General features: G+C 50.5%; 1 protein-coding gene across 1 annotated transcript; it reads left to right on the forward strand.

Annotated features, from left to right (window-relative positions):
* The first annotated feature begins 3,335 nt into the window (after positions 1-3,335).
* Positions 3,336-22,685, forward strand: SDC4 (syndecan 4). Its single transcript, XM_059897199.1, has 5 exons — positions 3,336-3,435; positions 15,973-16,111; positions 17,241-17,287; positions 18,110-18,308; positions 20,614-22,685. The coding sequence occupies exons 1-5, from the start codon at positions 3,367-3,369 to the stop codon at positions 20,763-20,765; spliced, it is 606 nt and encodes a 201-aa protein (XP_059753182.1). The 5' UTR covers positions 3,336-3,366; the 3' UTR covers positions 20,766-22,685.
* The last annotated feature ends 249 nt before the right edge of the window (positions 22,686-22,934 follow it).

Consider the following 22,934-nt stretch of genomic DNA (forward strand, 5'->3'; position numbering starts at 1 on the left):
GGTCGTAGCTTCTTGAGCTTGGCGTCTCAGTCTGGTGCAGGGAATTGGAGACTTCAGTTCAGTTCTACAAACCTTGGACTACTGCACTTTGTTTTGTGAGAGCCAAGAAAAAACCTATTAGAACTTTTTAAAGGGGCCCAGGGTCCGGTCAAGTTGTTTTTAACTCTTCGGGAGTCAGGACTTCTTTGTGGATCTGAAGAGAGACTCAAATTTTATGCCCCAGAAAACTTTACATAGAGACACATACCGAACAGAAGTAGGGACCATCCACGTACTTTTATCCCCAATTCAAGGAGCACAGTTTAAAATTCCACAAATTCACAAATAACTACATTCAAACATGTTGGATGCCTTCAGAGAGATTCTCAGAACTTGGACAAGCAGAGATTAATTTCTTTATTTCTTTTTTTTTTTTTTTTGATGGTTAGCTGAGATTAATTTCTTAATTTCAGAAGGTTAGGATAGATTTATAGAAGAGCTTCCACTAACAGTCTCAACTTAGCACTCCTCAATCCTTTCTGCTAGTTACTTGCTAATGATTATTGAAAAACTATGTAGAATGGGCATCATCAGAAAATCTACAAACAACAAATGCTGGAGAGGATGTGGAGAAAAGGGAACCCTCTTGCACTGTTGGTGGGAATGTAAATTGATACAGCCACTATGGAGAATAGTATGGAGGTTCCTTAAAAAACTAAAAATAGAACTACCATACAACCCAGCAATCCCACTACTGGGCATATACCCAGAGAAAGCCATAATTCAAAAAGACACATGCACCCCAATGTTCACTGCAGCACTATTTACAATAGCCAGGTCATGGAAGCAACCTAAATGCCTATTGACAGACGAATGGATAAAGAAGGTGTGGTATGTATATACAATGGAATATTACTCAGCCATAAAAAGGAACGAAATTGGGTCATTTGTAGAGACGTGGATGGATCTAGAGACTGTCATACAGAGTGAAGTAAGTCAGAAAGAGAAAAACAAATATCGTATATTAACGCATATATGTGGAACCTAGAAAAATGGTACAGATGAACTGGTTTGCAGGGCAGAAATTGAGCCACAGATGTAGAGAACAAACGTATGGACACCAAGGGGGGAAAGTGGCGGGGGGTGGTGGTGGTGGTGGTGTGATGAATTGGGAGATTGGGATTGACATGTATACACTAATATGTATAAAATGGATAACTAATAAGAACCTGCTGTATAAAAAATAAATAAAATAAAATTCAAAAAAACGTTTTACAAAAATTTTAACTGTTTATAGAGATATAACTGACATAAAATAAACGACATGTATTTAAAGCATTCCGTTTGACATATGTATACACTTGTGAAACCTGTCCTACAAACTTAGATAATTATTAAGCAGAAAAAGTAAGGTCCCCCCCTCCATGAGTCACATATCCGTGAATGAATATTGCTTGTGCTAGAATGAGATAGGTTTTTAGCAATAATTTTATGCCCATTTTTCTTTTTTTCTTGCTGTCAAACAGTGGTGTGCCAAAGCCAGCTTGTACTGGTTCAATTTGGGGAAATTTTGTGGGTAGTTGTAACACATAATGATTACTAAAAATTAAATTATATAAACTTACAGTTAAATGAACTGTATTTAAAACAACGGAAATAAGTACTCAAAACTCATCACTTACTAATTATTTCCCTACATTTTACTGTTATCTATGCTCTTGATATTATCTGCAACTACTGTGTCTGTGTGGTAGAAATACTGCTCATCTCTAACCAACTCTGCATTCAGTGACATCACATTGGTAGCTTGAAATCAGCCCTGGGGGAGTATTTACACCACAGAAATTGGCAAATGGTACAAATTAGCACTACCCGCCTCCCCCAACCTATTGTTACACATTTACCAGCACAGGGCTGGCTGTAAGTGCTGAGAAACCTTCTTCAGTTAATGAAGTTGATGGGAACAAAAGGAGTGTTGTTACAGGATGTGGGGACAGATAACTGAAATTGCATAGTGACCTATCATCAAAAATTATTTTTAATGATCTATCTACTGACAACTCGATTAGACCCGCCTTCCATTTTGTGGAAATCAAGGATTGCAAAAACCATCTGACTTGCAAAAGGATTTCTTATTCTGACCTGAAATTCATTTATTTTCTCAGTTTATTTCCAAATCCTAAGGAAGAGTATTGAGAAGAGCTGAAAATAATTGCTCACTTTTAAACCTGTAGGGAAAAACATGATCTGGGTTGGAAGCTTGCTTTTCTGTCAAGGCTCTCTGCCTCAAAAGATTTTCATCCTTTGATAATAATTAAGGGATGGAAGAGGGCTTTGGGCACTTTGATTGATTGTCATAGGATACTCCCCCCTAATAATTCCAACAGTACTTGTACTTGGGGCCTCAGAGAATTTTACCAAACCTCTCCCCCACCCACACACACATACACGCTGTAAGGAGGATATTCAGGGGATAAGGAGAACATGAAGCTATCTTTTACAAAGGGTGGGAGCAGATCTCAGAATTAAGATAAACTTGTCCACCAGTTCTCAAAGAGATCAAACTTTTTAAGAAATTCAAAATCTGGAAAACAAATCCCTTAAAAACAGAGGTCGGCCACCCTAAGACCAAAAAGTCTGCTCTGCAGCTTGTTTGTGTTCAGCCCACTAAGAATAGTTTTACATCTTTAAATGGTTGGGGAAAAAAAAAAATCAAAAGAAGAATGCTATCTCGTGACACGTGAAAATTATATGAAATTCAAATTTCAGAGTCCATAATAGTGTTTTATCAGGACACAGCCACTGTCCTTCTTTTAAGTATTAATATTTAAGGCTGCCTTTGAGCTGCAGCGCTAGAGTTTGAATAATCGTGACAGAGACCATCTGGCTCGCAAAGCCTAAAATATTTCACTCTTTACAGAAAATGATTGCTGACCCCTGTCTTAAAACAACCCGCAGTCACTGCCGATTTGGAAAGTCTTCTGTCCCTCAGAGGGCAGCGTACCCGGTTGGAAGGGCGCTGATCTAAATTCACGACCCTGGACAAGTCCTTCCTGTCCGTGGGCCTCAGTTTCCCCAGCTGCCCAGCTGTAAAATGGGGTTAGGCACAGTGATCTCCGGTCACCTGCCTAGCAGGGGATCGGGGATCCGGGTTGCTGGAGGCCAGGGATTCGGGTGGACTGCGCGGCCCGGTCCACGGGGCGGGTCCCTCGGGTTTCCAGCTGGGCCGGCAGGCGTAGCGCCCCGGAGGCCCAGCTTTCGCTGGGGAATTCCGGGCGGGGTGCCGGCGACGGGGGCGGGCCGGGGCGGGACCGATCACCGCCTATAAGAGGGAACGCGCGCCAGCCCTGGCCACCAGCCTTCGCGCTCTCTCCGGACAGTGGTACGATGGCCCCCGCCCGCCTGCTCGCGCTAGTGTGGCCCCTCGTGGGCGCCCTTGCTGTCGCCGCCGAGTCGGTGGGTCCTGGGAGATCCCCGGGGGGGGCGGACTGGTGCCTCCTTTGTTCCTGGGATCCTGCGATGCGGGGGCAATGGGGAGGGGGATGCGCCGCCCCCAGCTAGACGCAGAGGCCAGGGGCACTTTGTTGGAAACTTGGCTCCAGGGTCCCAGGGAGGCTCCGGGGAGAGGGGGGTGGGTGGCCCCCACGCGCGCCGTGCGCCCCCAGCCTGTTGCGCTTCCCGCCTCCCTCTGGCCTCAGCCCCGCCGCGGGCTCAAGGCTCGGACGTGACTAAGCTGGTGTCACCTCGTTTCCCCTCACCCTCTCGCCCCTTCCCTGGTGATCCTGGGGCAGGCTGGGAGCCCTGACGCCCCTTCTCGCCCTCTAGAATCCGAGGTGGCCTGGGAGTGAAGGGGGCTGCCTGTACTAGGAATGGGGAGGGGGTTAGGGTTCTGCAGGGCCTTGTTTCACACACCGGGGCAAGGAGTGAGCCCTGACCTCAGTTCTGGCCGCAGTCCTGCCGCTGGCCTGTGGCTCCGGGCAAGGCCCTGCCCCTTCTGAGTCTCGATTTTCCCATCGGCACAAAGCGTGTGGGAGACCGGGACAGGAGGTGACCAGTGCTTCTTTAGGGTCGCTACAAAGTTGGGACTCTGATTTTTCAAGGGCGGACTAGAGGGGACGGTTTAGGCTCAGCACTTCGCCAGGAGTCAAGCCTCTGCTCTCCGCCAGAAGAGCGTTTAGCGCTGGGGAAACCTAAAGCTCCCACTTTGGGGTGGGGTGAAGGGGGGCTGGGGGAAGAGAAGGTCTCAGTGAGCCCCCAGGAGCCTCCTTCTCACCGCTTACTGGTCCCTGCTGTAGTTTACAAAGCCTGGGGCCCACCAGAAGCTCCATTCGTCCCAGCAGCCAGCTGGGAAGGAGTGAGCCAATCACATCTGGGAAGTTGGGGTGCAGGAATTGCTGAGAGGCAATCTGACCCCCGCCCGCCAAAAAAGCCTGGGCTTTGTGCTTCCTCGGTGCGCTTAAATCTCGGTTTTGGGGAGAGTAAGTCCAGTGGCGTTTAATCATTAATGTCAATTCTTTATGGGGCTCCTATTCCTCTGGGATTACTTAGGGGAGCTCGTTTCTGCCTGGCAGGCTTCATCTGAGGTATGGGTGAGACCCTGAGCTATACCCACCCCCGACCCCAGCCCCGCTTCCTCCCCGCCCCCACGTACAACTGCAGCCCTGAGTGATGACAGCAAACATTTAGTGCTTATGGTACTGTTCTAATAGCTTTCTAACAGCTATTGTAATGGCTCTATCGACTAGTTTAATTTAGCCCTTCTGTTTACTGTTTTAAACTGGTCCTGAGGCTACAGAGGTCGACTAACCTGCCCAAGGTCAGACCGCTGATAAGAGGCTGAGTCAGATGCAAATGAAGCAGACAGGCTTCCAGGTCCCTTTTTTTTCTCTTTCGCATGTATCTTGACGTGTAGTCTGATGCTACTCTGAGGGGCTGCTGTGATGTCTCATCCCTGGGTCACTCTTTAGAATCCATAAAAGATTTGGGGTGGGCCGGCCACAAGGAATTCTGGAGTAGAAGGAAACCGAGGCCCAGAGTGAGGTGATGGCTTCCCCAAACTAAGAAGGGCAACCTTGCCAAAAGGTGAGTGGCTGAGTTAGGACTCGAACCCAAGCCTGCTGCTCCCCGTGCAGTGCTCTAAACTAGGTCCCTGAAGGATGTGTTGGCGTCACAGTTGTGGAGGCATCCGAAGGAATGGCATGGCATTGTCCCATCGGCCTGGGTGGTGTGGGGAAAAGGGGAAAGAGCCCGGTGGTTGAGAGGTAACATGCCAGTCTTGGTTCAGGGGCTGCCAAGACTGCAGGTGCTTGGGGGGGCGGGGGAGGAGCAGGCAGCTGTGCCTGGGGGCAGTCAGAAGGATGTGGTTTGGGGGAGGGTAGGTGGTGACCCATCAGCTGGAGAAGTGAGCCCTAGGCAGCTGCTTCCTGAGAGAGGTGTCCGTCTCTCTCATCCTGACCTCAGTGCTCCCTTCCTGGCTAATGTTACGAGATCTTCCACCTTGAACTGGGTCACAGGGCTTCCCCCCTTTCCCCCGCACCCTGCTCCCAGCACTTTCCCTCCCAAGGTTGTGGCCGGAAAAATCAGACCTAGTCACAGTTGGATTAGACCACAGAGATGATCTGGTCGACCCTTTTCTTTTTGCAGGTGGAGAAAATTGAGGCCCAGAGAGAAGGGTTTTGGTAATAACAGTTGTCGTTTATGGAGTGCTTTCCATATACCAGGTCTGGTGCATTTTATTCTCATAAAAACCCTAGCATGTGGGGATTATATTATGCCCACTTTACAGATGAGGTAAAATGGTACCATCTTGGGGTAGCAGAAAGCTCCCAGGCCATCAGAATCTCTGTCCTGTAGTCCCCCTCCAATAATGCTATTGGGGCCACTCCCCAGATTTTAGGTTTAAGCCAAAGGCCTGTCCTCCCCGTGGGTAGTGCCCTCCTTTCTGCCCCCTCAGTGCCACAGGTTTTGGGAAGGGAACCCAGGCTGAGCCAGACTCTTCTCTGTTTGGTGGGGCTTGCCGTCCCAAACCAGTTCTTCCTGCCCAGCTGGAAGCATTCCCCTGATCTGCCTTCCTGCCACTCCCTCCCTGGCCTATTAAAGGCAGCCTTGTTTTGGGAGCTGGACCCCCCCCCGTGGTATTGCTGCCCAGGGGCACAGACGTGGCACCAGGCCCAGTCAGTTCTGGGGAAGTGTCCCCCACGCACCCCGTGTACTTTAGCTAAGAGATGTTTCTGGTCTTCTTGAGAATTCTCTCCTTGATTGCACAGAAGTAGCGGTGGGGACGGAAGCCCAGGGGGTCTAGGACCCTTGAGTGGCCAGAGAGAGCTCTTTGGAATTCTTAGAAGCCCAGAGAGCTACCAAAGGAAAATATTTGGGCCATGCTTTGGAGGGCTCTGTGAGGTTGGGTCCCTTTCTCTCTCTGGGTTGACATCCCCCATCTGTAAAATGGAGTTTGAACTCAATAGAGAGCCCCTTCCAGCTCGGATATTCTATTAATAATTAAGTAACTACTCTTTGAAAGGGTTGTGGAAACCATAAAGACATCTAAGGCATTCCCTCCCTTGAAGAAACTTATGGTTCATGAGGGCATTAACATACCCCATCAAATTCTGAGCCCTTCCTCCTCCACCCCTCTGCCACCCCGACACACCCAGGCCCGGAACTCTGCTCTATTCACTTTCAGTGAAATACCTGGCCGGTCGTTAGTACTCAGGAAATGTTTGTATGAATGAACAAATAAATGTATGCATGTAACTTCATTCTAAAAGGTGCACTGAGGTTATTTATTACTAACATGATTGCCTCCCGGTGATACTGTGAGGTAGGTATTATTATCTCCATTTTTACAGGAAAGTGACACTCAGAGGACTGTAAGGGCTTGCCAAGGTCAGAACCAGGTCTGTCAGGTAACACAAGGTGTCTGATTTGCAGGTCCTCGGAGAACATTCCAGATGAGGAAGTTGGCTGGGTTTGATAGTAGATGCCTTGGGTCCTCCTTCTGAATCGCTGGGTGACCTTGAGCAAACATGCCCTCTGGGTCTCAGTGTCCCCAACTCTGAAATGAGAAGGTTGGACCAAAGCCCTCTAAAGGGTCCTTTCTGGCGGGGGGAGAGGAGCTTTCTTGGCATCCTTGGTTAAGAGCCTACGCAAGAAGCAACACTGGGGAGGCGGGTGGTGGAGACATTCAGATCCTGCCATCCCCAGCTCCTGGAAACAGGGCTTTTCCAAGTACTTGGAGTGCTGAGCTGGCCTGAATGAGGGGGCGGGAAGCCTGGCCTGGCTCTCCCGCCCCAGGTCCCTCTTGGGAGGAATTGGCTCCTAGCTGTCCTCAGCCTCCTAGACTGGTGGGTGTGATTTCCAAGTGATGACCTAAAATTGGGGGAAGGGGCTGGACAGGGCTCTGTGAGTCACTGGAGGAGAGTGGTAGCTGGCCTGCCTGAGTCACCCATTTCCTTTCAACCTCTTGGCTAATAGGATGGCTCTGCAGTGGGCATGTTGGCATGGGCTCCAGAGTTTTATCTTGTCCTTTGGGGGCCTATTAGGGATAGTCAACTAGTGTCCAGGGCCTTGAAGGGACATACAGGAAATACTAGTACTAGGCCCCAGACCTTCCCAGTGCCTTGCCTGTGTGTGGCCTTTGACGGAATAGAGTTCAGCCAGTCCTCAAAACTGACCTCTGCAACTGACTTGTGGTTGCCAAGGGGGAAAGGGGGTGGGGAAGGGATGGAGTGGGAGTTTGGGGTTAGCAGATGCAAACTATTACACATAGAATGGATAAACAACAAGGTCCTACTCTATAGCACAGGGAACTATAGTCAATATCCTCTGATAAACCATAATGGAAAAGAGTATAAAAAAGGTTGTATATATATGTATAACTGAATCACTTTGCTGTACAGCAGAAATTAACACAACATTGTAAATCAACTGTACTTCAATTAAAAAAAAAGATTACTTAGAGCAAAAGAGAAAAAAATAATTGACCTCTGCAGTGCAGGTAGCGCTTTTTCCCCCCCTCCCTTAAAGCAAAACTGAGGCTGCAATTGGTCTGAGTTTACAGAGCAAAGCTGGTACAGTCCAGATTTGATCCCAGGATTCTGATTTTTCTGACGCTCTCTCTTGCTTCTTGGGATTGGAACATTGATTTGGATTTAGGCAGACCTGACTCCAGAGATGCGAACCCCCCTCTTACTAGCTCCATGGCTTGGGACAGGCCACTGGACCGCTCCAAGCCTCTGCTTTCTGGTCTATAAGAAGATGGGGATTGTGGGGAGGCTTGTAGGAGATGACAAGGCCTCAAGTGAAGCTCTTAAGATCCCGCCTGGTAGGCAGGAGGCCTTCTTAGTGAAGGTTCCCAGCTTTGCCCAGGCTGCCTTGATGCCAGGTGGTCCTTTCCTTTTGAGGATCCCACCCTCAGCGGCCCCAGGAGAGCTCTCTCCCCTCCCCCCAACAGCTGCAAGGTGGGAAGGGAGGAGTCTAGGGTAGGGCTGACAGAGCCCAAATCTCCTATTTGTTTGTCTTAGAAGTTTGTTAATTATCGGATGGGTTGATATTTAAACAAGAACCAGTTCCCGGCAGCCCCACCCCTCCTGCGGGGGATCGGTAGGAATCCCCCTGCTGAGCAATTTTCAGCCTGGAGAGAGACAGGGCAGGGGAATCGGACAGCCAGGACACTGCCCAGGCCTCAGGGGTTGGCCTCCCATGCTGGAGGAGCCTTGTGCAGTAGGGGGAGGGCCGGTGTTTCCAGTCCAGAGGCCGAGGGAATTGCAAAAAAAACGCCCTGGGCTCTGGGGGAGGGAGTGTGATGGTGGACAGAAAAGGTACAGTGTTCTGGAATGCCAGTTTTCAGATGTTTTCATCGTGTGATGCCTGGGGAGAGAGGAGAAGGCTTGTGTCAACAGTTGGGGCCTGATTTAACCCTAAGAGTTCAAGCAACCTGACTTGGGCGGGTTTGTTATTAACTCACTGGTGATCTCTGGGCGTGGTCCCCTCTGGCCCTGTCCCCGGGAGGCTGGGTGACTGGAAAATGGATACGTTTCACAGTCAGAAAAACCTGAGTTCCCGTCTCAGCTCTGCTGCTCAGCCAGGGACGCGCAGTTAGTTCATAAGTCATTTGGCCGGTGTGAGCCCCAGCGTCCTCTATAAAACACCTGTGTCACTCCGGGGTCGTCATCAGTGTTTGGCAAACTTGTGAAGTTCTGGTTTAAGTTTAGTTTATTATTAGTGGCTAGACAAGGGTTCTTAACCTGGCCAGAGGTTGGCGTGGGGAGGTTGCTGTCTGTGTGCGCGCTGAGAAACGTAAACCAGCAGTTATGGTTCTTGGGGTTCAGAACTTTTTATCCCTCTCACAGGGCTCCAGGAGTCCCCAAAAAGCTCACTGTGATCTTAACAGCTCTTTCCAGCTTCAGCCTTCTGTGGTCCCCCCTACCCACCCCTGTGACTCCCTAACTCCCACCCCACCCCCAGGCCTTCCTACTCAGCCCCCTCCCCCCTGCTTTACTCTGCATCCCCCCTCCCCCTCCTTCAGGCTTGGAGCTCGGCTGCCCCAGTTTTCTCTGGCACAGTAGCAGAGGCTGCTAGTCAGGTGACACCTGGGGTAATGGAAAGGGGAGGCAGGGAGAGGCTGGTATGTGTGGAAACAGTGACTTGGTGGGGCCCGGCCGGTCGTGGCCAGGCCTGCGGGGACTGGCTGTACTGTCCAACCTCGGGGCATGGGGGCAGTGGTGACCAACGGCTGGGACACTCCTCGCCCTGGGGAAGCCCGGCCAAGAGACGTCTGTGGGACAGACTGACCCGATCTGGAGCTGTGGCTTCCCCGAGCGGCGGGGGAGGCTGGGAAGGGGCAGGAAGCCAGCACCCAGGGCTGATCTAATCGGCCGAGACAAGGCTATATCAACTCTGCTCTAGAGAACACGGGAGGCTTGTTTATACCCCGCCCTCAGATCCAGCAGGGACCTCGGATCCGCTGCCTAGATTACCAGCCCAGCTTCAATGCACCTCTGTCTCTGCGGCCCTGAGGGAACCAGCCCCCTCCCGGCTGTCTCCACCGGTAATCGGTAATCGGAGCAGTCCCCAGCTTTGTTACCGGGCCTCCAGACAGAGGAAGGCTTGTCTCTTTGAGAATCGCCTTTCAGAGGTGGGGAAACCGAGGCCCAGAGAGAGAATCTCCCACCATCATCCGGGGTGTTAGTGACAAGGATGCCGCATCAGCTTCGGCCAGGGGGATGTCCAGAGGCTCCAGAAGCTCCCCCCACCCTTCCCCTTCCAGCCTCTATTACTAGCTGGCACCCCTGGGTCCTGGAGCTGCCCTGGATGGGCAGGGGGGAATTGGTGAAAAGCTGCTGGCAATGCCAGGCCTGGCTTCTCTCCTGAGCGATTGTGTTCCTAGTAACCCGACCTTGGAGTGGGCAGGGCCGACATTCGAACCCCCATCCCCAGACCTGGCTTAACCCTTCCCATACCAGCACACCAGGTCCTGGATTGGTGTGGGGTTTCTTCTGGCCTTCTAGATATTTTTTTCATCCCCAAGGCAGGTCAGGAAATACTCTGGGGATACAGGTCCCCAAGTAGAGTTTCAAGTGTCTCCGGTAACTGCCGTTTGCTCTTTTTGGAAAAATGCAGTTGGTCTCTCCTCTGCCTCTATCTGCTTAGGACATGTGCTCCAAGCTGTGTGACCTTGCGCAGATCTCTGCCCATCTCTGGGCCTTTCTCTCTTCTATCAGGGGGCCTGATTGGTTGTTGAAGAGTCTCTGGTCTCGGAAGCAAAATAAATACAAGTTATAGGGTATGTCCCTGCGCAGTTTGCAAAGCACCTCCCCACCCACCAACCACTTTTCTAGCAATGCAACTGCTTCTACAACTTTTCTCAGGTCTCTCTGACCCTTTGAGCACTAAAATCCCCTTAGCCAGAAGGAAGGCAGATGGGGATTAATAATAGCTGCTACTCATTGAGCACCTGCTGTGTACCAGGCTACGTGCTGGGTCCCTTGCACACCCCAATGCGTTTCACTTAATTCTCATCCTCCAGCAAGGTGCTACTAGCCCTGGTTACAAAAAGAGGAAACAGGCTTTAAGATGTGAAATCAATGCCCAGGCTCGTATAGGTAGGGAGTGATAGGACTGTGGTTTGCTGGTGAAACTGCCTTTACAGGTCACCACTCTGGTGGTGGATCCTTCCATTTCTGCCAACATGTAGAGTCCTGATTGTGGTACCCAGGTTTTGCTCATTCTAGGGGGTATCTGACCCTTCAGAAGGAGGATGGGGGAGGACCATGCCTGTATCAGTGGCCGCTTCTGGGGATCTCCTGCCAGGACCACTGTGCTGGGTTCAGCCGTTAGGGCCCAGGGCACTCAGCGTCCCCGCTTCCCCCCAAATTTGGCTTGCCTAATTGACCTTCTGGTCTCACCCCCGAAAGAAGGGTCGAGTGTGTCCCTGACCCCTGGGGGTGGCTTCCTCCCCTGTGGAAGGGCCAGGTGGGGGAAGACTCGCCTCTCTTTTCCTCCCACCAGTTCACAGTTAAGCAAGCTCTGACCCTGAACTTCTCCCCGGTGTCCCAGCCAAGTTTCCGTTCTTTTGTTTAAGGAATATCACTTTTACCTTTGTTTACTCCCTGACCAGGGGAAGGGGTGCCCTGGAGCCCTGGCCTGGAAGTTGTATGCTCTGCGCTGTGGCACTGGGGTGGAGAGGTAAATTGTGGGTGGCAGTGAGAAGTCTGGTTGTGGCTAAGATATGGTCTTGAGAAAGATCTAGGTTTGAATCCCAGCTCTGTCGCTTTCTAGCTCTGTGACTTTACATGAATGACTGAACTGAAGCTCTCTTTCCGACAACATGGGTAGAGCACCTTACAAGGCTGTTGTGCGAATAAAAAGAGCTCATACGGAGAAGAACCCAGCGTGGTGCCCAGCATGTCGTGGATACTAGTGCCTGGCCCCATGATTTTCCTGGGTGACTGAAGCTGTAGGACTTTGCAGTAGGGTTGGTGACTTTTCCTAGCTTCATGCCAATCGCCTAAGGACTGGATGTGGGTTATATCTGGAGTGACAGCTGCTGCCCGTGGATTTGCTGAGACCTTTAGGGGCAGCCCAGAACCTAGAAGTGGGAAAGGAAGACAAGTCCAGCCCAGGAGCCCAGAGACCTAGGTTCTTTTTTTTTTTTTTTGAATTTTTGAATTTTTATTTATTTTTTATACAGCAGGTTCTTACTAGTTATCCATTTTATACATATTAGTGTATATATGTCAGTCCCAATCTCCCAATTCATCCCACCACCACCACCCCCCGCCACTTTCCCCCCTTGGTGTCCATACGTTTGTTCTCTACATCTGTGTCTCTATTTCTGCCCTAGGTTCTTTTTTTTCTTTTAGGGACCTAGGTTCTAAGTCCAGTTCTGCTTGGGCGACCTTGGCAAAGGCCCTTATCTTTTAATCTGGGTAATAAAATGAGATGGTTGGGCCTCAGACACCTTCTGTAGGTAGGCTGTGTCTTTACAGCACAAAATAGCGCCTACCCCTCTTCTTTTCTATGGAGAGTCTGGGGAAGCATCCAGCATTTCTAAACCTCCAGGCAGCAACCCCAGGTGCCCACCAGGGTCTGCTTATTCAGCTGCTGATTTCTGTTGTGTGTCTATGAGTAGGACAAAGATATAGAGAGACCTGAGGGCCCAGAGAGGGTGCCTGTGCGTGCACACACGTGTGAACACATGTTCCCCGGGCAGGGATGGGGTGAGCCAGAAGCAGGGTGGAGCCCCTCTCTGGTCAGGGCTCGGCCTGGCTGCTGGGTGGCCTGGTTCTTCAAAGCCACCTCAGACTGAATGGGCCTTGTCTGAAAAGAGGGTGGGGGAAGGGAGGGCTGTTGGCATCCCCCCATCCACACACACACACAAAGGGATACTTGCCCACAATCCCAGGGAGCCTGGTTGAGTCTTGCTGGCCTAGTCTTAGGGATTCTGCCCACTTAGGAATTTCCCTCTTGTCAGGGGTCTTGGGCAGAGAAGGGGCCACTTCTGGAGTTGGAGAGGATTTAATTTCCTGTGTCCTCCATCAGTACGCCTCACAGAGCTCCTCCTAAGCCCTTTAACTTGCTGTAGGAGGGCACCTGGGCTCATCTAATGCAGCCTTTAGGGATCCCTGCCCATTTATTTGTTTGTTTGTTTATGGCGCACCACACAGCCACGCAGGTTCCTTTAGGGATCCCTGTCCGCTTATTTATTTATTTATTTATTTATGGCGCACCACGCGGCATGCAGGTTCTTACTTCCCCTACCAGGGATCGAACCCGTGCCCCCTGCAGTGGAAGCTCGGAGTCCTAACCACTGGACTGCCAGGGAATTCCCAATCCCTGTCCTTTTAGAGCCGAGATAGGTATCTGATGGGATCTAATCCTGGCTAATTCTGGCCATTCCTGACCTTAAGAAAAGTCATTTATGCTCTCAAGGAACCTGGTATAAAAATGAAGGGTTAGGGATGACCCGGTGACCCCCAAGATGGCTGAACTGGGAATCAATCTAGTTTTCAGCCTGGGTTTTGCTGCAGACTTGGTCTTTGTTTCCTGATGTGAAACAGAGCTGCTACCAACCAATGAGTGTGCTGATCCCGTGCGCTGTTTTGAAACACTCCTCAGCACTTTCACCCACTAAAAGAAAGGCAGGATTCATAAATAACCAGTCGTGGCTCCTGGGAATGAGAAGGTAGGGGAAGGTCTCAGCCTGAAACAGCACAGTGTTGGGACCCCAGCCCCCATCTTGAGGACTTTGAGCTCTGACTGGTCTCCAAGCCAGATAAGCAAGTGGCCAAAGTACCTTCTTTCCCTCCTGGGCTGGGTTTGACCTCCGCTTGACAGGGCTCCCTCCTACCCGAGGTAGGTAGGCATTCTGTGTACACATGTGTTCATGCACGTGTTTGTCCGTATGTGGCTAAAGGCTCAGGTGACCCATGCCTGGGTTCTGGTCCAGTGTGGGCACTTTCTTGCCTGGGTGATCTTGGGCAAGTGACTAATTTTCTGAGCATCTCCCTGCCCCCTGCCTCTTAATACTTCTGTGAATAAGGGCTATGAGGAGGAGCTCATTCACGCTAAGTGCTTAGTCTGGTAAGCCGCCGGGGTCCTGCTGTTTCTGATTCTGGGCCCCAGGGGAATTTGCAGCAGGCGATGGGGGTAGAGCACAGGGACCCCACCCTAGGTACAGGCAGCTTGCGCAACCACGGAGGAGCCTTCCTCCAGTACTGCCAAACTGAAGCCACAGGCATGGGGCTGTGCGGGGGCTGGAATTCCAGCGCCGGCAACCCCACAGCTCCTGATTCCCGAGTCATGAAGTCATCCCTCACCAGGGCTTAACCCCTTCTGGCTCCCCACCCCCACGTGTACCAAGCGTTCAGCAGAGATTCTCGCCTTGGCGGTGGGAGGGGGTTGCCTGCCCACTGCCTTCCTCCTGACCTGACCCTGCTCCCTTCCGGGAATCCAGCTGCCCTTGACAGGGTGGAAGGGGACCTGATATGATAGTCCGGTTCCGCCCACCTCTCCCCGGAAGCCTGGGCCTCTCCCACAGATGGTAACCTTGTCTTAGGAACGGATGTTCCTTCTCAGGCACCCCCCCTGTGTCACTGGCAAGTCTCCGCTGGGTGAAGGACAGCTTGGGGCAGTCAGAAGCAGAGCCCTGGCCTCTTTCCTCTCTGAGCTATGTAGCTAACTCACTGTGTGACCTTGGGCAAGTCACTGCTGTGTCGGGGCTCATCTTGCAAATTCTGTGAAATGGGAGGACAGGACCTCCCTGGTCTCCAGCTGGTGTTCCCCAGTTCTGAGGAGACCTTCCACCTCCTGCAGTTAGGGGGCTGGGGAAAGGAGAATGTCTTGGGCAGGGGTGTGTACTGAACGTATTCGAAACCCTGACTCTTCTGGGAAATAGTAGGCACTTTAATATTTGAATTCATTAGTGAAAGAATGAACTTTGCCCAGGGCTGCTGTTCTGTGGGCAGAGGAAGGCTTAGCCCAGAAGCTAGGGGGAAGGGTGGTGCACATCCCAAATACTTCCAGACTCTCTTGAAGGAGCTTTGTTTTCCACTCAGCTGAACTTGAGGGGATGGGAGCAGGGTAGCTGATATTCTGTAGGATCTGGGGAAAGTTCTTCGCCTTCCTGGATCTTTCATACTTTCCTTTTTGAAAGCTTCCCGGTGGGGATGGACCTAAGATTCTGCTGTGAACAGCTAGGGCCCCAATAGGTGGCAGCTGAGTGATACATATGGGTCCTGGAGTGGATGGTCCGTGAGCGCAGCGGCAGGGTTTACTTAGCACACCGCAGAATGACTCTGTGGGAGATGTTTGGAAGGCTGAACACACGAGTGTGCTCATGTACTCTTGAGTCTCTAGCTCCGGGCAGAGCCCTGACCCGAAGCTGTCCGGGGGTGTGGGTGAGCCAGCCCTGCCTGTCCCAGCCCAGTCCGACTCAGCTGGGAAAGTTGTCCTGGACAGGGCGAGAGCAGCACCAGTGGCCCTCTCCCTGCCGTGGGTGAATCAGCTGTGATAGCCGCATAGCGCCCTGGAGTGTGGATGGGGAACACTGGCTCTGAAGGCAGGCAGCCCTATGTGGAGTCCTCACTTCTCCATCTGCTACTCCAGTCACCAAGAGAAAATGGTCTAATGTCTTTGATACCCAGCTTCCTCAGTTATAAAATGGAGTTAAAGACTGGCCTTTAGAGTTATTAAGAACAGAGCCTGGCATATAGCAAGTGCTCAGTACAGGGCACCTCAGATATTTATATTCTGATTATGACCATCTTTATTATTTTTATTAGCCCAGAATGGGAATGGGATTTGTCTAAGGTCACACAGCAAGTTAGGGGCCAGGAGGGGGCCAGGACCCAGGTCTCCAGGCTCTGGCCTGATCCTCTTCCAGCACCCCAGCTCACCTTCCTGAACGCCCACTTCACTGCCTCTCCGGGGTTCAGGGGCTGCTAGAGAGCACTGGGGGGCGACTGGCTGATGTGTCTCCTGTTTTCCCCCTAGATCCGAGAAACTGAGGTCATCGACCCTCGAGACCTCCTAGAAGGCCGACACTTTTCCGGAGACTTACCGGACGACGAGGATGTTGGGGTACCTGAGCAGGAGCCCCATGACTTTGAGCTGTCTGGCTCTGGAGATCTGGGTACGGAGGGTGTGGTGGGCAGGCCGGGGCCCAGGGCTGGAGGGACCCCATCCTCTTCCTCCCACAAGGGTGACCCCTCCTTGAAGCTTGGATTTTCCTATCGTGCCCCTCCCCCTAAAAAGGGGGGAAACAAAAGTTGCCGGATCAACCCATCCCTGAGACCCTCTCTGGGCAAATTGTTTGTTGCTTTGAGTTCAATTTTAGTTCTAAGTTTTCTTTGCGCCAGCCCGAACCTGTCCACCTTCGGACAGGGTTGGGTGGGGTGGGCGTGGGGAGGAGGACTGTTGAGTGTTTTTCTTCCTTTGAAAAGGAAAGGGAGCAGCTCAGAAGCCTGGGGGCAAGGTGACGAGAGGTGTGGGTGGGAACCGAGAACAAACCCCCTGCTTCAGAGGGGGTGGGAGTAGTGAAGGGGCCCAGGCTGCTTGGGGCCGGACCCAGGGGCCGGTATCTCTCCTGGTCTTCTGTGACTTCCTGGCTCTGGCTGCCGGGCTAGACAGAACTGCAAGAAGCATCCCTCCTATGTGTGAGGTGCTGTAATAATTTGAAGTTTGAGCTTTGGAGACACGTAGTCCCGAGTTCAAACTGCCATTCGGTGACCTCTAAGCCTTGGTTTCCTCATCTGTAAGATGGGAGTAGAAATGACAGTGCATTGCTGTCTGCGTTGTGGGGTTGGGACTGAGTGAAAGCCCTCGGCATTTACCACACACTCAGGAAATACATGGATATTGCAATTTCTAATATTTACTGTTGCGATCTAGATTCTTCTCAAATGAATCCCCTGGAGATCTTGTTAAAATACAGATTTTGATTTAGTGGACCCTGAAATTCTGCATTTCTAACCAGCTACCGGGTAATGCTGTTGGTCCTGGGATCTATATGGAGCAAGAGTCTGGAGCTGACAAAAAAATCTGCCCAGCTACCAGCTCAACATTCCTGTGAAAGAGCCAGGGAGGCAGGTCTCAGGAGCCCCATTTTACAGATGAGATGACTGCGGCTGGGGTGGGAATGATCACTTGCTGGACACTGAACATTTTGGGGGGCCTATTGTGAATTCGAACTCCCACCAGCCCTGGGTCATTGACCTGGGGGTAACCAACCTCACACTCACACGGCCTTTCTGTCCTTACAGATGACTCGGAGGACACCCCGATCTTCCCGGAAGTGATCCATCCCTTGGTAAGCAGCTACACACTTTTGCTTTTCCTGCTCTTAGTACCTCTTGAGGGGAGCAGACAGAGTAAGTGGGGGTCTGACCTCACTCTGCAAGAAGGCTGCTATCTGTGGCCCTGGACTCTTGGGACAGGCACAACTGTGGGTCATGGGCAGGCCACCCTCTCCGCAGGGGTAATCACTAAGTGATAAACACTTAGATGTGTTTCCAGCCTCTTTTTTGGTGTGCGTTTCTAGGTATTTCCCAACATTAATATCGAATTATACATACAGTTCTACGTACTTCGTTTTTCACTTAAAGTGATCACGAGTATTTCCCCACGTAATTAAATGTTTTTCCTATTCATTTTTATGGCCTGCATAATCAGAGTTCACCCAGTTTCCCTTAGTGATGGAAAAGAGGTGTATGATTTTTTGATATCCTTCGATGACGACACTACAGCAAGCCTCTTTTACACAAATCTCTGATTAGCCCCTTAGGACAGAGTCCCAGAGGCAAAATTGCTGCCTTAATGGAGAAGCTATTTCTGCAGTTTTGCCAAACCACCCTCCAGAATAGAATAGTAATATTCTATTACTCTAGAATATTCTAGAACACCTGCTTCCCTGTGCCCTTGGTCACATTATTCATTCCCCTTTTGGAATAGATTTACTAGAAAAGTTGACAGCATAATTGTTGAGAGGTTGTTGCTGATTTCTAGGACCACGTGGTTTGGCCAGCGAGATGCAGAAGCAGATTCCTCACCTGGCTGAATGTCCCTGTCCCCTGCCCTGGGTCCCTCCCCAAACCACACTGAGTGTTGGTCTCTTTTCCTTCTCTCTATCCAGGTGCCTCTAGATAACCACATCCCTGAGAAGACAGGGCTTGGGAGCTGGGTCCCCACCGAACCCAAGGAACTGGAGGAGAATGAGGTCATCCCCAAGAGGATGTCACCCTTTGATGGGGACGAGGATGTATCCAACAAGGTGTCCATGTCCAGCACAGCCCAGGGCAGCAACATCTTTGAGAGGACAGAGGTTCTGGCAGGTAAGGTCCCATGTGTCCCACAAGATACCCCGAAGAGGGGGGAGGGCTTCAGGTGGGGGCGGAATAGAGCTGCAGGCAAGGATGCGTCTAGCCTATTAGGCAACTTGGTACCCCTTCCTCAGAACCCCTGGGTGCCCTGGGGCCTTGAAGGATGACACTTCCCCTCTGACTCTGTGTGCAGCCTGTGGAGTGAGGGCTGCTGTCGAAACTAGAGGGGCCCTTAGAGACCTTTTAGTCTTTGTAAGTTTCAAACTATTTGGTGGAAGTTCAGAGGTAAAGCCTGCCCCATCTTTCTTCACCCACAGAGTTTCACTTTTAGCTGGTGGATGTGGGATAAGCATAAGATTCTGGCTTTTACCAACTAAGCATTCTACTGCTTTTAAAGAAAAACGTAAAAACCACTGATCTAGTCCAAACAACTGTTTCTCATACATAGAGAGACTCAGACCCAGAGAAAGCAAACCGCTGGCTTTGGGTCACATAGCAAGAGAGAACCGGGTCATCTCTTAATACTTCCAGTGGAGAATTACACAAGTGTGAGATCTTCACTTGAAAAGTTATACTGTTGAGCTAGCTGAGGTGGGACCCTCCATTCCAGTAGCTTTTAAACAGCACCTGGGAGTTTATCAAGTGCTTGTCATGTGCCATGTGATTCATGCACCTGCCTCATTGAGTCCTCGTATCCGACGTATGGTTATCCAGATAACGGATATAACATATCCATATAATCCATATAACAACCATATCCGACAGGTATGGTTTTCTATACTCTTACAGATAAGGAAACTGAAGCCTAGTCACTTGTCCAAAGGCACGAGACCAGACGGTGGTAGACCTGGCATTGGAACCTAGGACCACAGGCACTTCTGAGACTGTCCTTGAGCCTTGACCTTGTGGGGAATCCCAGCACAGACCAAGGGTCTAACAGAGGAGTCATCAGAGGGAAAGGCGATAGAAACGGGAAGGGGGTTGATACCTGATAGTCCACGTCCTTTTTCTGGTATTTCCTGGGGGTACTTTGCTGCTGCTTTTTCATCATTTTAGTCAAGAAAGAGCCTGATTTGGTTCTCTGCCACTCTGTCCCCATTCTGTGCATGGATTTGGAGTGTGTGCAGGGGCAGAAAACTAATCTTCTTAGGTTAAGACTGAATTAGGGGACTCAATCTGCTACAGAAAGGATTCTGGGAGATATCCCTGCCCGCTCAACAAACAGGAGTGAGCCCTCCGGGAAGCCTGGTGTCATACAGAGAACATAACGTTCCCCTGAAAAGCCCACATCTGCCTGACACTAACCAGGTGCCCTCGGCCAATGCTCCTCTCTGAGCCAAACTGTGTCATTTATTAAGCACCTACTGTTGTGCCAGAATGATTCGGGGTGCTAGGGACACAGATATAAACCATGAAGGTTCATCATTAATGAGTATTGAGCATATGCTATGCACTGTTCTGAGCTCTCTAAGTGGATTAATTTATTTAATCCTGGGGACAAACCTATGAGGAAGGTACTATTGTGTCCGTTTTGCAATGAGAGAGATGAAGGAATTTTATTATTTAGATCCTGCAGCCAGTTAAGTGGCAGAGATGGGAATGGAACGTAGACCTTAAGCACTGAGTTCGCATGTAGGGACATAAACCACATGTATAATTTTTTTTTGGCCGCACCGCGCGGCATGTGGGATCTTAGTTCCCGTACCAGGGATCAAACCCGTGCCCGCTGCAGTGGAAACGCGAAGTCTTAACCATTGGACCGCCAGGGAAGTCCCAAACCACATATATAATTATCTATAACGTAGGAGTGTGGACACATTCGCATGTGGTAACTGTGTATGGTAGCGTATACCTGCGTGTGTACAGAATGTATATACCAGTCTATAGAAATGTAGACCTGCACAGGGATGCATGCACACGGGGTCAGCTAGAGAGCTCGCTGTGCTAAGGACCGTGGGGTAAGTAGGTTTAAGGGGGATTTCCACAGCCTGCAGTTTCTCTTCTTCCTGGCTCAGGGCTGAGCTGGGAGTTGGCCTGGTGTTGAGAAAGAACCTGGCTTTGGACTCAAGCAGATGTGGGTTGGAATGGTGCCTTTGTCACTCTGGTTCTATGGTTTTTTCGGTGACTTACAGTGACCCCCTTCTCATTAATGAGGTTGTGAGAATCAAATTCAGTAAGGCATCAGCAGAGCACACCCAGGGGAGTGATGACGAGGATGTCTAGTGTAGGAGAACCGACCAGGCGGAAGCGGCCAGTGTACCCGAGGTCGCGACGGGCAACCAGCTCTCACCTCACCGCTCCCCTCTCTCCTCTCCAGCTCTGATTGTGGGCGGTGGCGTGGGCATCCTCTTTGCCATTTTCCTGGTCCTGCTGCTGGTGTACCGCATGAAGAAGAAGGATGAGGGCAGCTACGACCTGGGCAAGAAACCTATCTACAAAAAAGCCCCCACCAACGAGTTCTACGCCTGAAGCTTCCTCCCGAGCACCTGCTTGGACTTTACGGGGGAGGGCCGCTGAAGGATTTTGAAGGGTGGACATTAGGGGAGGGGGAGGGCAACCCAGTCCTGATCTATCAGCATCTCCAGCTCCGATTAGGGTTTCAGTGTCAGAAGAGACATCATCTGCTACTGTTCCTGCCTGCCTCTTCTTGATTCTCTGGGCCTCCATTGTCCCAGCAGAAAAACAGGGTTAAACTTGGCCTTTCTCAAGGCCAAGTCTGGGATTGGATCGTTTCTTCATCTTCCGGTTTAGAATCGAGGCCCAGCTGAGAGCCTGTACTGAACAGGCCTCATCCAGAGCCTTTCTAAGCTATTGTGTGAATCCTGCTGGAGGTCGGCCCCCACCCCCGGCCTTCTTCCCTCCCTCCCTTCCTTCCACAGCCTGACCCCTCTTCCAGGAGCTGGGAGAAGGAACCAGAACCATCTATCTGCACCTGGAGATGTGTCCCTCAAAGGGCACCTGCAACCACACTATGGGAGTCTGTGGTACACCCTGGGCCATTCTAGGCTCTTCCAAGCGACTTTTGGAAATCAACCTTTTTTATTTGGGGAGGGTGGGGAAAAGAGCTGAAAGTTCATTGTGAAATGGACTTGTAGAATATTCATAAGTCTATTTTTAGTGGGATTTTTTTTTTAATGGTTCATTCCTTTGTACAGAGCCTCTCTCTACCTGGGCAAGAGTACACAGAAACCGAGGCATTCTCCTCCCTCTTGCACCTTTCCACAGTACCTGCTAAGTTTGTATTTAATGTTTTTTTTGTTTTTGTTACTCGAAAATGAGAGAAGAGTCGGAGATATAATTTTTATTAATTTTTTTTTTTTTTTTTTTTTACTATTTATAGCTTCAGACAGGGCCTCTCCTTTCCTCTTGCCTCTCTTTTTCTTTAAATCCCCTCCCCATGTTTTTTGTTTTTTTAATTCTTCATACTTCCCTGCTCATGACCTTGGCCCTTTCTAAAGCTGCTTCCTCTAAGAAGCTTTTGCTGAAATATAGTTTTCTAGCAGATCCCAAAACATAACTTAGGGGATGGTGGGATATTTGTGTCTCTTTTTCATGTAATATATTATTCTTCTTCCTTGGTTCTAGCAAAATAGATAAATATATTTTTTCAGGAAATAGCGTGATATGATATTCCCATGTGAAGTTGGCTGGGTGGTTGAGTGCGTGAATTTTTGTGTGGCTGAGTGGATTTTTGCCTCTTTCTCTGGTCCTGTTCCTCGGTGCCTTCTCCTGATTGGGCTGGAAACCTTCTCTCTAGCTTTTGCTTTGAGCCTAGCTAGGGTTCCTTCATTTGCTGTCTCCTAATTTAAGAGAAAATTGGAGAGCAGTGCTATCCAATATGGCAGCCACTAACCACATAGAAATCAATTAAAACTGCACGAAGTTAAACGTTCGTTCCTCAGTTATAGTAACCACATTTCAAGTGCTCAGCAGCCACATGTGGCTGGTGGCTGGTGTACCAAACATGTAGGCAGAGCCCACTGGCATCTGTTGGACAGCACAGCTTGAGAACTAAACTGGTTTAACAAGTCACAGCCCCAGTTTTGCTGGGATGACCTTTGTCTCCCTAGGCAAAGGGGGATGGGGGAGGGCTGATCAGGCTCTGGCTCTGGGCCCTGTTATCTGTGACCCTTCCTCTCCAGAGAGGAGAGGCCTAGTGGCTTAGCCAGGGCAGGCCACCTCTCCTGACCCCATTGGCTGGGGTTGGGGGGGGGGGGGATTACCCTTGCTTCCCTCGCCTTTAATCACCATAACCCCAGGGTCCCAGCTGGCTGGGTCCTCTTCCTCCCCTGGTGTCCTTTTCCTCTGGCCATGTTGGGAGTGAGCACCTCACACTGTTGTCTGTTACTGAGTTTTTGATAAAAAGATAATAAAACCTCGTACTTTCTAGATCGCCTGCCTCTATAATTTTTAAGTTCATCAGTTGTCATCCTTTCCCTTGATCTCAGTGGAGCCTGAGATAATTGCTGCCAGACACCAGAGGCAGAGATGTAAGACGCCGGAAAGGAGGGAGGAAAGTCAGAACGTGCACACTGGCCTGTGGGCCATGTCTTGCCTACCTCGGACTTTTGTTTAGGAGGCACCGTGTTTAAAAAACAAACACAGAAATCCTTGAATTAGTTGCCAACTATGGAAGTG

The sequence above is a fragment of the Balaenoptera ricei genome, chromosome 15 (assembly GCF_028023285.1).
Source record: "Balaenoptera ricei isolate mBalRic1 chromosome 15, mBalRic1.hap2, whole genome shotgun sequence".
Lineage (NCBI taxonomy): Eukaryota > Metazoa > Chordata > Mammalia > Artiodactyla > Balaenopteridae > Balaenoptera > Balaenoptera ricei.

What these genes read in the sequence shown, in the direction of transcription:
- SDC4 (XM_059897199.1), top strand. Translation starts at nt 3,367, where the DNA reads ATGGCCCCCGCCCGCCTGCTCGCGCTAGTGTGGCCCCTCGTGGGCGCC. An exon ending in CGGAAGTGATCCATCCCTTG is followed by an intron (nt 17,288 to 18,109) that starts GTAAGCAGCTAC and finishes CTCTCTATCCAG; the next exon opens with GTGCCTCTAGATAACCACAT. An exon ending in GAGGACAGAGGTTCTGGCAG is followed by an intron (nt 18,309 to 20,613) that starts GTAAGGTCCCAT and finishes TCTCCTCTCCAG; the next exon opens with CTCTGATTGTGGGCGGTGGC.